Below are 16728 nucleotides of genomic sequence, written 5' to 3'. Positions count from 1 at the left end.
TAACTCCTTGCACATCTTTGTTTTGATGGTTTGAGTTCAAGATACTTCCCTTTTGTTCTCACTTGGAATGGTGGATTGGGATTTTATTAAATTCATGGTTTTCGTGTATGCTTGTTCTTGATTGCATGATTCTCTCATGGTTTTAAGAATTTATTGACATATATTTCCTCATATTTATCATCTTCTGTTTGTGGTGGATATTTTAGTGTTTATGATTTCTTACATAAGTAAGCCAGATATTTTATGGGTAGGTATATTGACATAAGCATAAGCTGCAGCAGCAGACTAACTCAGACTTATTCCTGCTCTGAATTGCTAGCACCCATGAAGATCTGGGTTAGAGTTGATCTTCAGTAACTCATGCTTGTCGTAAGAGATAATATTAACAAATTCACTTCTAGAGTTTGTAGGATTAAATGTTTCCCAATGTCTCCATTGTCACTATCAGTGTTTCCTGTAATATGTTTGGCCATTTAACATGTTAGATATCCCTTAGTGTAATAACTATAAATATTCCAAATATACTCTGAAGATGGTTTAATGGACAAATTTGCATGTTTGAATGTACTTTTATGAAACTTATAATGATTCCTTGATACACAAATCATTTTTGCAGAAATTGAAAATTTCCAAAATGGAAACATTATCACTTTTCCAGCTTTTTTCTAATAATCTTCTGAAGGGATTCTCCTTTTGTTCCATGTCTTATATAAGTGTCATGAAATTAAATGATAGTTCTATGCCAGCTCAGTGTAATTGGGATGTATTCCCCCAGGCATAGACCTGTGAAGGTCCGGGTTAGAATGAACCTTCAGTAACCCATGCTTGTTGTAAGAGGTTACTCACGGGAGAGTGTGGTCAGGCTCGCTGACTTGGTTGACACATGTCATCGTTTCCCAATTGAGCAGATTGATGCTCATGCTGATGATCACAGGATTGTCTGATCCAGACTCGATTATTTACAGACCGCCGCCATATAGCTGTAATATTGCTGAGTGCGGCGTAAAACTAAACTCACTCACTCTCTCAATCACTCCCCCAGGCATATGTTGTTGAAGGGCAGGCCAATGGAAATGGACCCTATTAGTGTTAGAGTGAGCACCTTCCAAGTGTATTCATATGTGCACTCACAGAAAAAATTTGCTGATGTGATGTAAGGCAGTTTTTCCTCACTCACTCCAAATCTGCAAAGTTTAAAACTCTTTGATGGTGATTGGATCATCTACAGAGATTTGGGAGTTGCATCTTAAACAAAATGCAAAATTATTAGTTGGCATGATGAAATGGTGTCAGACAAGGTTCTATGTTCCTCTCTCCATTCTTTCAATGCATGGTTTACAGTATGTTGATGAAGAAAAACAGCATGTTGTAGGCTCTAGCAGAACTGGGCACAGTTCATAGAGTATGGTTCTTGTTGTTGATGTTGACAAATCTTCAGACTGTTTCTGCAGCATGTCACTAATGATTGTGTCTGTGTCTAGACCTTCTCATCTTGACAGTCGGTCCAGTCATAAACTGGGATGAATCCTGTTTTGTCTTTCTGAATATTGACTAATCCTATCTCGAAACTCGGTGCAATGCTGAATGTGGACTAATCCTACCTTGACAGTTAATCCATTATGCTGAATTTGGACAAGCCTATCTTTAAAGTCAGCCCAATGCTGAATTTGCACAAGCCTAATCATGGTCAATCCAATTCTGAACTGGGAAAAGCACTAATTTGAGATTCAGAATTTGCTAAATACAAGCTACTCAGTTTAGTCAACCCATCACTATTGTCACATTTGTGGAAAATATGAAAACATTACTCCTATACTGTACACTCTCCACTGGCTTCCAGTCGAGTTCAGGATCCAGTTTGAACTCTTATGCCTTGTTTTCCGCTGTCTCACTTGAACTGCACCTTCTTATCTATCCAATCTTCTAACCGTGTACACGCCTTCCCGATCTCTCCGTTCACAGGAAAAGAACTTGCTTGTTGTTCCCAAGGTAAAGACAGTGATGTATGGAAAGAGGTCCTTTGTCCATGCAGGATCTATAGCCTGGAACAGTCTCCCGTAGAGCCTCAGAGGCTGTTGTGACTTTAATTCTTTTAGATCCAATCTAAAAACACACATGTTCAAGATAGCCTTTGAACTGTAGCTCTTTACCATTAATCTCATCTTTATCTTGTGCGCTTTGAGCATGCTTTAGCATGGATATATGCGCGTAACAAATATGCTATTATTATTATTATTATTTGTCAACCCACAGCAGACCAACAGTCACTGCAATCACAAGATTTGATACTTAACTTTCCATCAGTATCAGATCAGCTTTCTACTCATCCATCTGTTGCTTGTTCTCCAGTGAACGTTGTTTGCCCACCCGACTCAAAGTCAAGTGGGGTTATCAGATAGCGAGTTGTGTATCTTGCATCATTTTACATTTATACCCTATATAACTGTAAGAAAATTTTACAAGGAAGTTATCAGTTACGGTGTCTTTAAACACGCTCACAGAATTATGATCCAATTTAAATATGGATGTCATGGCAGACATATTGAAACTGTGTAATTGTCCACTAGTCAAACATTTTAAAATGTTTGATAATGAAATTTGATAAGCCATAAGCATGGTATGCATAGTATCAAATGATATGTTTTTGATATCTGTAGATTTCTTTTTAGCAGTCTACCAACATTGACCATTGCATAGTGATTTTTCCTGGCATTACTGTTCTAAACTACAAAGGCTTTACAGCTGAAATTTTGTATGAATTATCCCAGCTGTGTTGTATCTAAAACTGATCACAGAAATCTGATTGTTTTTTTATATGATATATCCCAGACATTAATCCACATATTTCAACCCGTGAAGATCTGGGTTTGAATTGATCTTCAGTAACCCATGTTTGTTGTGAGAGGCGACTAACAGGATCGGTTGATCAGACTCACTGACTTGGTTGACGCATGTCATACTATCCCAATTACATAGATTGATGCTCATGCTGTTGATCACTGGATTGTCTGGTTGAAGCTTAATTATTTACAGACTGCAGCCATATGGCTGGAATATTGCTGAGTGCCGCGTAAAACTAAACTCAGTCTTTCAGATATTTCAGGTGAGCTTCAGTGGTCTATGACTGTATTGTTTTAGCTTATGTCAGCTTGTTTGCCATCTGTTGTCCATTGTCCATCAGTTACACTGCTTCCTTTTAAATGTTTTACATCTGAAGGTAAAATGGTGACGTAATCCAAATCATGATGTCTATAAAGTGTTGTATGCTGAATCCTTATAAAGATTCAAACATGGCCGCTATTGCGTCCATATTGAAAGTATGTGTATTGTTTTGTCCTTTTAACTTACATTTATGTATTTTTGTGAACGTTAATAGACATAACATATGTGATGTGTGTAGAATCTGGCATCACTTGCATCTGACAGACTGCATAATGTAACTGAAGCTTAAGATGGCCTGTATGTCGGCCATATTGGAAATGTTACTTTACTAATCCAGTCACAAATATTTTTTTTTCCCTTTGAGTCTGGCACATTGAGTATCATTGTGTGTTTTTTATTGTTTTAGCTGGGGATTCATGAAACTGAAATTTCATGTTTCTTATTCCAACATACACAATTTAGAGTTGGTTGTTGTGATCTAAAGTATGATAACTATATAAAAAAATAATTTTGTTTTGCCTTTTTGTAATCATTGTGTAGTTAGGTGATCAATGTCTGTGCCAGATCATGTAGAAAAGTGAGTTCTATTTCTTCCATGTTTAGATTGACGTTTCAGACACAGTAATCTGTTATGATGTAATTGTCTAAACACTTAGATGAGCAACAGTGCCCCAAAGATCGACGTTTGCTTGGCTGTATACCAGTTAATAACTTCTGTAACCTTAATAGCCTCTGCTTGTTTTACCCCAGGCTAGTAATATTATATTAATACTTTAAAAAGGCTAGTTATCAATAAAATCTCCTATCCCAGTGGCAGTTTTATATGTTCCTTTGGGTGGGGTTTGTGATGGGAAAAGGCTGGGTAAGTGGATCTCTCGGTCTCTGCAGAATAGCTTAAAAATGAATCTAATCTAAGTCTAGAATGGTCTATCAAGTCCAGATTGCCTTATGTCTAGGGCTCCATTTCAATCTTGTATTTTTTAGATGTATGTTTTTAAACATTTTATTATTGTGGCTAAATATTAGTTCAGTTTGGAAGAGTGGGATTGTGACATGATAACCTTCTATCTGATTGATGTATTACCTGTTATCTCATTTCAACTCATTTGGGGATGTAGTTTTTTAAAGGATTTCACCAAGAGTCAAAAACATGCAAACCTGAAAATCAGTATTTTGCTCAAATTGGACAATAAAACGCAAATAACCTTCATGTCGTAACTTTATATATATTTGTATAACATGAATTGGGTAATTAGCGGTAATTTTTCTGGAATATTTACTGCTGACTTGGTGCCAATCATTGGTCAGTTGTGATAACACCCTGCTGATCCACAATCCGAAGGATGTATCTGTGCCTGGTGTAAGAGATGACTAAATGGACTACAAGCATCTATGGTGTGAATAATTGTAGCCACCATGTTGACGATGGATAGGCCAGAAAGTGGGTTCGAATCCTTCAGACACCCCAATTAGGCATTATAAGTTGTTAACTGGTCTCGAGGGGGGACATGGGTTGATGTACCCTCGATGTTTGTTTATAGGGGAACATAAAGAAACATCGAGGGTACATCAACCCATGGGCCCTGAGGGACCAGTGAACAACGTATTTATCTTACCAAATACCTCAGTGGTAAGTTTGAACTGTTTGAAGCACGGGTGTCGGTTCATCGAATTGAGCTGTCCTCTTACTTTAGTCTGACATGGAAACTACCGGATACCGGAAACTAGGAAACTGTTTATTATGGTGTCAGACGTACCTCACTCACTCACCGTAGATGGATCGGTGCTCATGTTTTTATTCATGTTTGTAAACAGTTTTATATAAACTATGTGTGGTTCATTTTCCATTTTAAAATGATAATTTTAATGTCAGTCTGTATTGTTCGTACTAGATGATGTTTTTGAAACAAATGATTTATCGTGAGGAAAATCAAGTTGGTTGAATTAACATTGCCCTGTAAAGTCTTGTTTTGGAACTCAAGCGATTTTAGGAAACAGAATTTTTATGTCTCAGATTTGTCCCCATAGGGCTTAGGGTGATTGTTATGTGAAGGAATTCTATATGACATGTATTTTTTCAGGAATCACAGGATCTTTATGATGAATTTGATTTGGAGGCAGCTCCAGAAATTAGCCCATACAACCCGTCCAAGCATGAAGAACAGGGAGAGGTATTGTCTCGTTGTTTGTCGTTATTGGGGTAGCCTAGTGGCTGAAGTGTTCGAGCATCACGCCGAAAACCAGGGTTTGATTCCCCAATTGTGTACTAAATGTGAAGCCATTTATGGTGTGCCATGTGATATAGCGTGAATATTGCTAAAAGTGGCGTAAAATTACACTGTCATACAAGTGGTTACTGAGTAGAACGTACTCTTTACATGAAACAGGGGCGGTGGGGTAGCCTAATGGTTACAGCGCTCGCTTGTTCGCCAAAGACCTGGGTTTGAATCCCCGTGTTTGTTTGTTTTGTGGCATAACTATGTTGTTGGTCATTTATGTGTTGTAAACAAAAGAGAATTTGGTCTTTTTCAGATTTATGATGAGTTTGAGGAAGTAGGAACAGATGAAGTGTACGCGGTGAGGCTTTTATTAGCTTGTTTGTGTGAACAGTACCTGTATGGAACTAGCAGCGTAGATGTAACATTGTTGACTGTTTTGTGCGGTTGATATAGCTGTAATATTGCTGTTTTGTGTGGGTGATATAGCTGTAATATTGCTGTTTTGTGTGTGTGATATAGCTGTAATATTGCTGTTTTGTGTGTGTGATATAGCTGTAATATTGCTGTTTTGTGTGTGTGATATAGCTGTAATATTGCTGTTTTGTTTTGTGTGTGTGATATAGCTGTAATATTGCTGTTTTGTGTGTGTGATATAGCTGTAATATTGCTGTAATATTTGTTTTGTGCGGGTGATATAGCTGTAATATTGCTGTTTTGTGCGGGTGATATAGCTGTAATATTGCTGTTTTGTGCGGGTGATATAGCTGTTATTTTGCTGACTATTTTGAACAGATCCAAACCAGAAGGTATCAGATGGTCAGGCTTGGTGACTGTTGATTATGTCATCATACCTTGAATATGTAGATTGTTTGTCATAACTTCCATCACTGGATCATCTAGTCCAGACTGAGTCAACAGGCTGCCGTCATACAGCTGGAATATTGACCAGAATGACCTCAAAATATACATTCATACATGTATACACACTATGTTGGCTGATGAAGTTTGACCCCTATCATTTAGGACCCTGACGAGGATAATCCACCCCCACCTCCTCCCAGTAACTTCCCGAAGAAACCTGGTAATAAAGCACCACCCCTTCCTCCCATGGGGAACAGACGAGGATCACAGCCACTGCCTCCACCCCCCAGGGCCACAAAACATGAGGTGAGTGCTCCTCCCCTGAAGGAAGGCTTTATGTACTCTCACAACCATTCTGACTCTCACAACCTTTCTGACTCTCACAAAAATATGCATAAGTTAGAATGGGTTAGAAGCACCCCCAGCAACCTATTTCTTGACTTAAGGAGACTTAATGGATCAAGTTCAGTGATCAGGGGCCGTGACGTGGCCTTAGAATGTTCTATATTTGTGCATTGCATAAAACCCTGGGAAGGAAGTTAGAATGGGTTAGAATTGCTCCCAGCAACCTATTTCTTGCCTTACGAAGGAGGCTTAATGGACCAGGTGATACTGGGTTAAAGACTGTTCTTGACATGTACATGGGTACAATGTGTGAAGCCCATTTCTGGTGTCCCCCGCCGTGATGTTGCTGGAATATTGCTAAAAGCGGCGTAAAACCAAACTCAGTCAGTCAATCAGTCTTGACATGTAACAGACATGGGTTCGATTCCCAACATGGGTAAAATGTGGGAAGCCCATTTCTGGTGTCCCCCACTGCGATATTGCTGGAATATTGCTAAAAGCAGTGCAAAAGCCATCTCAATCACAGTGTCACAATAAAATGACATCAGTAATCTGTCACTGAAGCTGATTAACTGTACTATTTACAGTCAAGACAAGTTTATTACTGTTTTGAAACTAACATGATTGGAAGATGGATGTTAGATAATCTATAGAATATCAACACTTGTAAATAAAATTTCAAATTTCACATCATATTTGGGATTACCCATTCTCAGTATCTGTACTCAACTCAACAAGTGTAATCCAAAATATAACACAGGTTACATTTGACCGCATTCTAAATGGCTTTGTGTAATCATAAGAAGGTAAAGTCTTCAGATATATTTTTGTTTTTGAACAGGATCTTCCACTTCCAGCACCTCCTATTGAAGGTAAGACTCATCCTGGTTCCTGTCCTTCATCATATATTGATACTGATGCCTTGCACTGAGGCTACAGAAGTTTTGGATTACAAATTGTTATTTTAGTGTTCTCAGGGCTCCAGATAATTTTTCATGATCAGGAGTACGCACTCGTTATTTTTTCAATATAGGAGTACTGGAAAACAATAAGAGTACATTTAGAGTACTGAATGGAATTTAATGGCGTATCAGTAATCTTGTGTTTCGTTTCATATATGCACCACAACATTGCTACTCTTGTGTAAACAGGTCAGTAAACAATAAAACAATACTTTTTCAGATAAATACGTCTGTAAATGATTCTAAGACCGTACACCATTGCTGTGGTCCGTATCTGCTACGTTTTTAAAATTGTTTCCTACCGTATCGTGTTTATGTTATATCCGTACATATCCGCCGATACGGCCCTTATCTGGAGCCCTGGTTCTCATCCACTGTGAGAAAATTGGCTTTCTTAAAGTTTCTTCTTTGTTTATTAGATACCGATGCAAATGTTGATTAAACATGGCTGCAATATTATGAATAGTGTTTCCTTGTGTAGAAAATATGTTTTTGGTTCAGTATGCATTGAGCTTATTGACAGGTTGAAAGAAGGGGTACCAGGGGGTACTTAATTTGGCTGAATCATGAAGCAAGTAAAACTACTGGCAAACAAGGATAAGTTGAGCACTGACCTGACAACTGACCTGTATTAGCATGTGTGAGTGCTGCCCACTGGCGCCTGCCATTGTGAGTGAAGGGGCCCCAGTGTCCGCGATCAAGTGTAGTGCTACACCGACCACGTGAGAGTCTTATATGTGCAGCTACGCTGTGGAATCAATTTCATCGTCATGCACTGCACGTGCACTAGCCTACATCTACTCTACCTTTCACAAACCAAATGGGTTTGCTCATTGCCGTGCACCGCCTACTTCTCATAAACGCATTCTCTGCGCCGGTCCAACTTATCCTTGTTTGCCAGTAAGATGTGACCTAACTGATTTTCTTTTTTGGTCTCTACAAAGGCATTTATTCTTTCAAGTAGAGGGACATTTGTTTCTCAGGTCAAAACATTTTTTGTTTTCCAAAACATATAACATTTCCCACTGACTGAATAATTTTTTTCTTCTTTGGTGTTAAATAACATTTCTTTCCATATCGCATAGTATTTTCTTTGACAGTATATGCCAATCTTCTGTCATGCTAAATGTCTTTCCGACAGAAATGAGTTGTCATGTCAGTGGAATTATCAGGAAGCACATACATGGGTCAAGCGATTATGTTAGTAAGAACATATTTGTTATGTTCAGTTAGTAAGTACTTTCAACTTGTTTGTTATTTCCTATTATGGTGCAGACAAAATTGCCGAACAATGATACCGATAGTTTTATTTATGCAGATTAAACAAGTGGAGTCTTGGAAATGTAATCTCTTCCCGTAAGCTTGTTGAAAATGTCAGTTTATCAATGCCAGCATTCTGTCTTGTTCCAGATGATATTTATGACGGCCCAGATGACGATGACCAGGTAAGACAATTTCCTTCGCTAAATTGTTTGTGATACAGATCTACAATGGTAAAAACTAAATGTTTTGTTTATGATAAAGATATAGGAATAGAGACAAAAGTAGACTGTAACTGTGATTTCCTATTTTTCAGAATTTATACCAAGAAGAAGATGATGGTGAGTATCATGACTATACAGGCGACCTACTCTTCTGTCTGGGCACATTTGACTTATCTAAGCTTATCCAGACTTATCCAGACACATCCAACCTGACCTGGCCTTGTCCAGTGTAACTTCAACATCTGATCCAGTTATCACCCTTCTTACAGTCCTTTACTGGTGTTCCCTGTCGTGATATTGCTGGAATATTGCTAAAAGCGGCTCACTCACTCACTCACCATTAACACACTCAGGTCAAAATAGTGATAAACCGGATATTTAACAAATCATTACCTGGATGCAGCTGAATGGTGCAGTCAGTGATTCACCAGCATATGTCATGTACTTCAGGTGTTCCCCCACCTCCACCTCCGCCAAATGCAAACCGGGCCAAGGTCATCAAACCACCCCCAAGGAAGGCACATGACGAGAAGAAGGAGAAAAAGGTTGCTGCCAATTCTCCATTCGTGCCACAGATCGGACTGTCTGCCCTGCAAGGTGCTATTGGGAAGCTGAGGAAGGTCTCGGACGATAGAACGGTGGACGACAAGAACAAGAAAAATGAGAAAAACCAAGATGAAAAATCAAAAGATAAAACAAGTATGTTTTCGGGTGAGTATTGTTGTAATGATGACTTTTCATGCTAAGAATGTAATGTAGATCTTTATGGTGATTCTGCATCTGAATTGATTCCCAGCAATCAATGCTTGTTGTTAGAGGTGATTCAGAGATTGGGTTACCTTGGTTTCATCATGTCAGTGTGAACCATGAAGATCCGGGTTAGAATTGATCTTCAGCAACCCATGCTTGTCGTAAGAGGCGATTTACAAGATGGATGGGTCAGGCTCGCTGACTTGGTTGGTGCTTGTCATTGTATCCCAATTGTGAAGATTCATGCTCATGATATTAATCACTTGATTGTCAGTTCCAGACTTGATTATTTGGAGATTGCGGTTGCATAGCTGAAATATTGCTGAGTGCAGTGTTCAGCAACAAACTAACCTGTCAGATCACATGTGTTATTGTCATGTTACATAGACATGTCTATTTCATGACAATAACATGGTGTCTATGTCATGTGTATGTATGTCATGTCTATTTGATGTATATGTACATGGTGTCTATTTCATGTATATGTACATGTTGTCTATTCCATGTAACTGTACATGGTGTTTATTTCATGTATATGTACATGGTGTCTATTTTATGCAATGCACATGGTGTCTATTTCAGATGGGAGCAGATCAGAAGATTCAAATAATAACAAGAGTCCAGTCCCTGTATTAAAACCCCTCAAACCCAAACCCGAAATTCCCAAACTACCTGAAATGAAAAAAGAAGAGAAAAGCTCTTCTGTTTCCAACATTACCAACAGGTTTGGAGGCGTTAAGTCATTGGTTAGCGATATGAATTCAAGGCCAGACCTTCCATCCAAACCAAAACCGCCCGCTAAAACGAAAGATAAAGAAGAAAGTGGGGTGAAGACTGTCATTCTTCCGAAGGTTCGAGTCTAAATGTTCAAATTAGTTGTTCCCCTTTAAAGTTATCTTCCTTAGACTGGGGGGAAATTGAATGCTGTTTTTGCTTGACATGATATTTGGAAAACATTGCATCATTTGAATCTGAATGAAATATCCAACTGAAAGTATATGGAGTATAAAAGCAATGATTTTAGGATATAATGACAACTATATGAATCGTCTTTTCAGTGTAATTCAAATTCCCAGTTTTGGTAAAACAATCAAAGGGAGATAACTCTATGTGAATGACCTTGAATGGAAGATGGGCATGGTACTGCTTAACTTAAACTAACAAACTGCACCTGTATGATATGCTGGGACTTATGAGTACAATTTAGAAAATATAATAGATGACATAACAAATACAAACATCAGAGATTCTCAAATTATGTTGAAGAGGCACTGTTGAGATTTAAAAAACCCCAATACTTTGTATGTTAATTGTATTTTAAAATACATTTATTAAATCAGATTTTTCACTCTCTGCATGGAGATCTGATGAAGGCCCCACACTTCAGTTTGCTTTGGGTGAACTGACGTAACTGATTTAGGTATCTCAAAAATATATTGAAACATTTTTGGTACTCTCAGATAATGAAGGCATTATGAAACAGCTTTGTCCTTGGGTTAGCTTATAAACCTTACCCTCCATAAAGTCAGAATGACACTTTTTGTGGCCACACTTTTTAACATGCTCAAGTATCCCTACATTATTTTTATTATGAGGATAGATTAGTAGGTTATAAACGTCTGATTCAGACTATTCAGGCATGGATCCTTATGTAATGCATTTATTATTTATGTAAGAAAACATTATTTATGCAGACAATTCCAATATTTTTGCGACTTTTCAACCACTAGAAAGACTCCTTTGTTTCAATTCACTTTATACAGTGTATTGGATGGTCACATAACCTAGTGGTTAAAGCGTTCGCTCCAATGCTGAAAACCCGGGTTGGATTCCCCACATGGGTACAATGTGTGAAGCCCATTCCTGGTGTCCCCTGCTGTGATATTTGCAGGAATATTGCTCAAAGTGGCGTAAAACCATACTCACTCACTTTTTAGTGTGCGTGTCACAGATTGACATTACACTCATACAAAGATGTATGCACCACGAATGTGACCTATGAGGTGGAATCCAGAAAAAAATAGAAAATATTTTGTTCAACTTTCGATCCAGCACCTGAACATTTTAAACAATAATTTATACTGATAATAGTGATCTAATGATGACATGTTGTCATCAAGTCTAATTAAGATATTAAAAAAATTTAATTGAAAATATTAAAAATGGAATTTTCCCATATTTTTACATAAAACAATATACAGAAGAAGTTATTGATATGTAGTTACCTTTAAAATTATTCCGTTTTTGGAATTATACAGACAAATACATTGGAAATTTAGAAATGTAATTAAGAAAATTTAATTAATTGAATTTGTTTAACAAGTATGTAATGACAAGGCTGAAATTTGCAAAATATAACAAAGGACACATTTCTTTAGCTGTTGATTTATTGGATAGAAATATTGCTATTGCCTGATAAAGCTTTGACCAGGGTATGTTGAAATGTAGAATCTGTGAGCTTAAAATGCCCCTCCCTTGCCCCTACTTGCCTTGTGAGCTGTTCCGCATGTAAAGCCATTTCAGCTTTTAAACCCAACCGATGTGTTTAATCCCTTGTTCATTTCAGCCTGTCACAACCCCTGCATGTCGATGACACAATTGTTGCTTTATGTGATTATCCTGCATGTTTGCATATTGATGTCTATTTCAGACTTGTTGAAATGTACGTGTTCAGCTACATCGACAGTTATCACACTTGATGAACAGATATTGATCAATTTCAGACCTCAAATCTAAGTTAAAACCCACAAAAGGAATGTCAAATAAGGACGAAAAGGTTAAGGAAGAAAAGGTTAAGGAAGAAACGGTTGAACCCAAAAATGATAGCGGACCCCCCCTTCCCCCGCGACCTCCCGAGCCAGTGACTCCTGAGGCAAAAGAACCGGTATGATCTATATGAGAAGTGTGGCGTGACAAATACACAATTACTCATATTAATTTCTCACAACAAAATGCACTTCTTTGGCATTAAAATTCATTTCACATTATTAACACTTTCTATTTTTGTTGCTGAGTAAAACATTAATTATTACTTATTCAATAACAATCACATCCATGTATGTCAGTGGTTCATACATCACTTGATCATTTAAGGTTCTGTAAACAGACATGCAGAGTTGCCTCCCTTCGGCACAGCAGAATCCTATGATTGTGGGTTCAAATCTTAGTTGGATTCATCATGTTCCTAGGTTTGTCAGCTCTCTACCGTTCACATGGATTTCGCAAAAATGGTAAATGTCTGAGACCGGAATCGATAATCCAATGTGAGACTGACATGCCATGATGTAACTGGAATATTGTTAAAAGTGGCGTTAAACCAACCTCACTCACTTACACATATATGTCATCTTTCATTTTTGCAAGTATTTTCTAATTCTTGGGCCAAATAGTACCTACTGGATCTATATTTTCTTATTAAAGATTATGCCTACTTCACTGGCACAAAAGGTGAGATTAGTGCAGCAAGTGTTATATATTTTCTACCTTGACTAGATGATATATTTGTCGTAAACTTCTGCTGACATTTGGAGCTTGTTTCCTGCAAACTATTCACAAAACCTTTTTGTTTTTGCCAAAGTGTTAAATTTCCACACTTCTAGATAGTTGTTAGGCACGTAGTATTCTGTCTTTTTGCGAGAAACTATATGTGTATGAGTATGAACTGATTTTCAACATAATAAAATATGATAATCTTAGTCATATAACTATAACAAACATTCTGGTAAGCTGAATGCTGGGTTAAATCTACTGACTGAAGCATCCTTGCAATGTATCTTCAGATCTTAACCCACCTGTGAAGATCCGGGTTAGAATTGGTTTCAGCAACCCATGCTTGTCGTAAGAGGTGACTGACACGAACGGTAGATCAGACTTGCTGACTTGGTTGACACATGTCATCGTATCCCAGTTGCATAGATCAATGCTCATGCTGTTGACCACTGGATTGTCTGGTCCAGACTCGATTATTTACAGACCTCCGCCATATAGCTGGAACATTGCTGAGTGGCATTAAACAACAAACAAACAAACAAACAAACAAACAAACAAACAAACAAACAAACAAACAAACAAACAAATAAAATCAGATCTTAACAGGAGAGGTTTCATACTGATGTTAAAGATCTATGTTTTTATTAGAATAAATGTCTCTTGGAACATATTCAGTAGCCTTATGATTCAAATTTTGAATTATTTTAAATATGGTCATAAAACTGGAACAAAATAAATTGTGAATAAATTGTCTCAGTTTTTTTTAGAATATATGTACATATGCAACATATATGTATTTTATATCACTTCGCCACTGTGATATCTAAGAGATATACAGACGTACACTCTTGATATTGTTGATTAAAGCTGGAATGATAATTTTGACTCATCACTGAACTCAGTGAATGTCCTATCCAGGGTTAGATAATACACAGTTGTATTTTGACACTTCGTCCCCATACTTTTCATTGTGATTAATGACGATGGTTTTACTTATTTCATTTCTGAAATAAAGATTTAAATTGTAAATCATCACCATGTGTCTGGTATGTGATCATGTAGTTACTTATTATAAACATTGTCACAGGTTAGTGCCCTTCACAAAGGTTTCAAGTAAGCACTTAAAGCACCAGGAGCATACTTGATCTGCCCTTTCAATTTAAACAGGCCACTGGTGCTAAAATACAAGTAACTTCAAACCGATGTTAACCCATATGTTTATCATTACCGCAGCATGGAATGAGAACATTTTAGCTTAAGAGGTAATTGTGGTTTGTTAAGCATGAGAGTCAACTGTTTTTTGTGGGAAGGATTTTTTGCATTTAACCCCTTGCTGATGGTGACTAACTGGTATTTATGTGATATGGTGACGTCTTCAGATTGTCCTGCATGGCTTTATAACCCTTTCCTGCTTGAGTACATGGCACTTTTATCTGTAACAACGTCTTTAATGCTTTGTCACAACTTGCTTATTTGCTTGAATATACTTCCATACAAACTGTTATATTGTTTATAGTTGAGAAGAATTTTACTGTATTCCATATATTAAGCATACAGGGTACATTAGGTACCATTTTGATATTTGAGGTGTGGTGCCATTAAAACTATATATTTATTTTCCTCTAAAATAATGGGAAAAGTAATTTTAGCTCAGGTATTTCAAAATTATTAATGTTTTTTTTTATTTTCTAATTTCTTTTGGTATGTGGTTACATGTGAGCAAGTATCTTTTTATCTTATTTTAAAAAAAATATTGGCTGTTTACTGTTCGGTGATTAGTGTGTCAAATTAGGTATCTATTGTGAACTGGTAGATTATTATAAGATTTAATTTTTGTTATATTAATTGATGGTTTCAGTTACTGGTTCGGCTGGACAAGACATAATTGGCAGCAGCCATACTACAACTTTAATATTGATGTCTCTAATATTTTCACAAATCATTCATAGTGTAGTTTTGTTAGTAAATTATTTATAACTTTTACGACGTGTATCAAGAGAATTGAGGCATTGACTTTACATAGATGAATAATTGTTTGAGACACACTAATTACTGGAACAGGAGGCTTTGTTTGTGTCAGATTTCTGAAATCACAATTTTAACACAGAGTTGATAAAACAGTGTCACTTGTTTTGTATTCATTGCGAGAGTTTCATCTGGAAGTATTTTTACAGCTGCCCCCGTCGATACCTACAGTGACACCTACAGTGGAGGTCGTGTCCCTCCCTACGTACGAGGACGATGATGAGGAAATATATGATGATGCACAGACTGCTGATCTGGTGAGTCTCCTGGATGTATTACACATTGATTTATCACAATGCCTACTCAATAGGATACATATCACAGTGCCTACTGAAGAGTAGGATAATACCTACTTAAGAGTAGGATACTTAATAAGAATAGGATATATATCACAGTGCCAACTGAAGAGTAGGATAATGCCTACTTAAGAGTAGGATACATATCACAGTGCCTACTAAAGAGTAGGATAATGGCACTTAAGAATAAGATATATATCACCGTGCCTACTGAAGAGTAGGATAATGCCTACTTAAGAGTAGGATACATATCACAGTGCCTACTGAAGAGTAGGATAATGGCACTTAAGAATAAGATATATCTCACAGTGCCTACTGAAGAGTAGGATAATACCTACTTAAGAGTAGGATACTTAATAAGAATAAGATATATATCACAGTGCCTACTGAAGAGTAGGATAATCACAGTGCCTACTGAAGAGTAGGATAATGGCACTTAAGAATAAGATATATATCACAGTGCCTACTGAAGAGTAGGATAATGGCACTTAAGAATAAGAGTGCCTACTGAAGAGTAGGATAATGGCACTTAAGAATAAGATATATATCACAGTGCCTACTGAAGAGTAGGATAATGGCCACTTAAGAATAAGATATATATCACAGTGCCTACTGAAGAGTAGGATAATGGCACTTAAGAATAAGATATATATCACAGTGCCTACTGAAGAGTAGGATAATGGCACTTAAGAATAAGATATATATCACAGTGCCTACTGAAGAGTAGGATAATGGCACTTAAGAATAAGATATATATCACAGTGCCTACTGAAGAGTAGGATAATGGCACTTAAGAATAAGATATATATCACAGTGCCTACTCAAGAGTAGGAAAATGCCTACCTAAGAGTAGGATATATATCACATAAGACAGATCCTAACCAGTTAGGACAGGAGTTAGGACATCCTACTGTTAGGATAAGACCCATTCTTGAAACAGTCCTATCCTTGTCCTAACTTGAGCTACCAATCCTAGCTAGGATAGCGAACTCTTTAGTCGGTGAGACAGAAAAGTGAACGGAATGCCTATATGACCTCACAGCTTTTTGGGAAATCCCCAAAATAGACGTCAAAATGTCAAGTTCAAGCAAGATGGCAACCATAGAAAAGAAACCAAGAAAATTCAACTGGACAA

General features: G+C 37.2%; 1 protein-coding gene and 1 long non-coding RNA gene across 8 annotated transcripts in view; one reads left to right on the top strand and one right to left on the bottom strand.

Moving 5' to 3' along the window:
* LOC124287845 (formin-like protein 14) overlaps positions 1-16728 on the top strand; it is a 53483-nt gene that overhangs the window by 32228 nt on the left and 4527 nt on the right. For 5 of the 7 annotated variants that reach the window (XM_046724322.1, XM_046724319.1, XM_046724318.1 and 2 more), the window contains 9 exons: positions 5244-5333; positions 5695-5739; positions 6405-6548; positions 7429-7459; positions 8960-8994; positions 9126-9150; positions 9484-9744; positions 10366-10634; positions 15447-15554. In XM_046724322.1, the coding sequence (XP_046580278.1) occupies positions 5244-5333; positions 5695-5739; positions 6405-6548; positions 7429-7459; positions 8960-8994; positions 9126-9150; positions 9484-9744; positions 10366-10634; positions 15447-15554 (1008 nt within the window). Of the gene's footprint in view, positions 1-5243; positions 5334-5694; positions 5740-6404; positions 6549-7428; positions 7460-8959; positions 8995-9125; positions 9151-9483; positions 9745-10365; positions 10635-12506; positions 12668-15446; positions 15555-16728 lie in introns of those variants that run through there. The other 2 variants (XM_046724320.1, XM_046724324.1) reach the window with 2 other exon arrangements.
* On the bottom strand, positions 1849-8278 carry LOC124287847. The gene is made up of 3 exons (XR_006901328.1): positions 8132-8278; positions 2050-2052; positions 1849-1863 (listed from the first exon to the last, which is right to left on the bottom strand). It is a non-coding gene; the product is annotated as an uncharacterized LOC124287847 (long non-coding RNA).

This window comes from Haliotis rubra, unplaced genomic scaffold (assembly GCF_003918875.1).
Source record: "Haliotis rubra isolate DU_JTF1 unplaced genomic scaffold, ASM391887v1 Scf407, whole genome shotgun sequence".
Taxonomy (NCBI): domain Eukaryota; kingdom Metazoa; phylum Mollusca; class Gastropoda; order Lepetellida; family Haliotidae; genus Haliotis; species Haliotis rubra.
The sequence above is the reverse complement of the archived record's forward strand: the minus strand, read 5'-3'. Positions and strand labels throughout refer to the sequence as shown.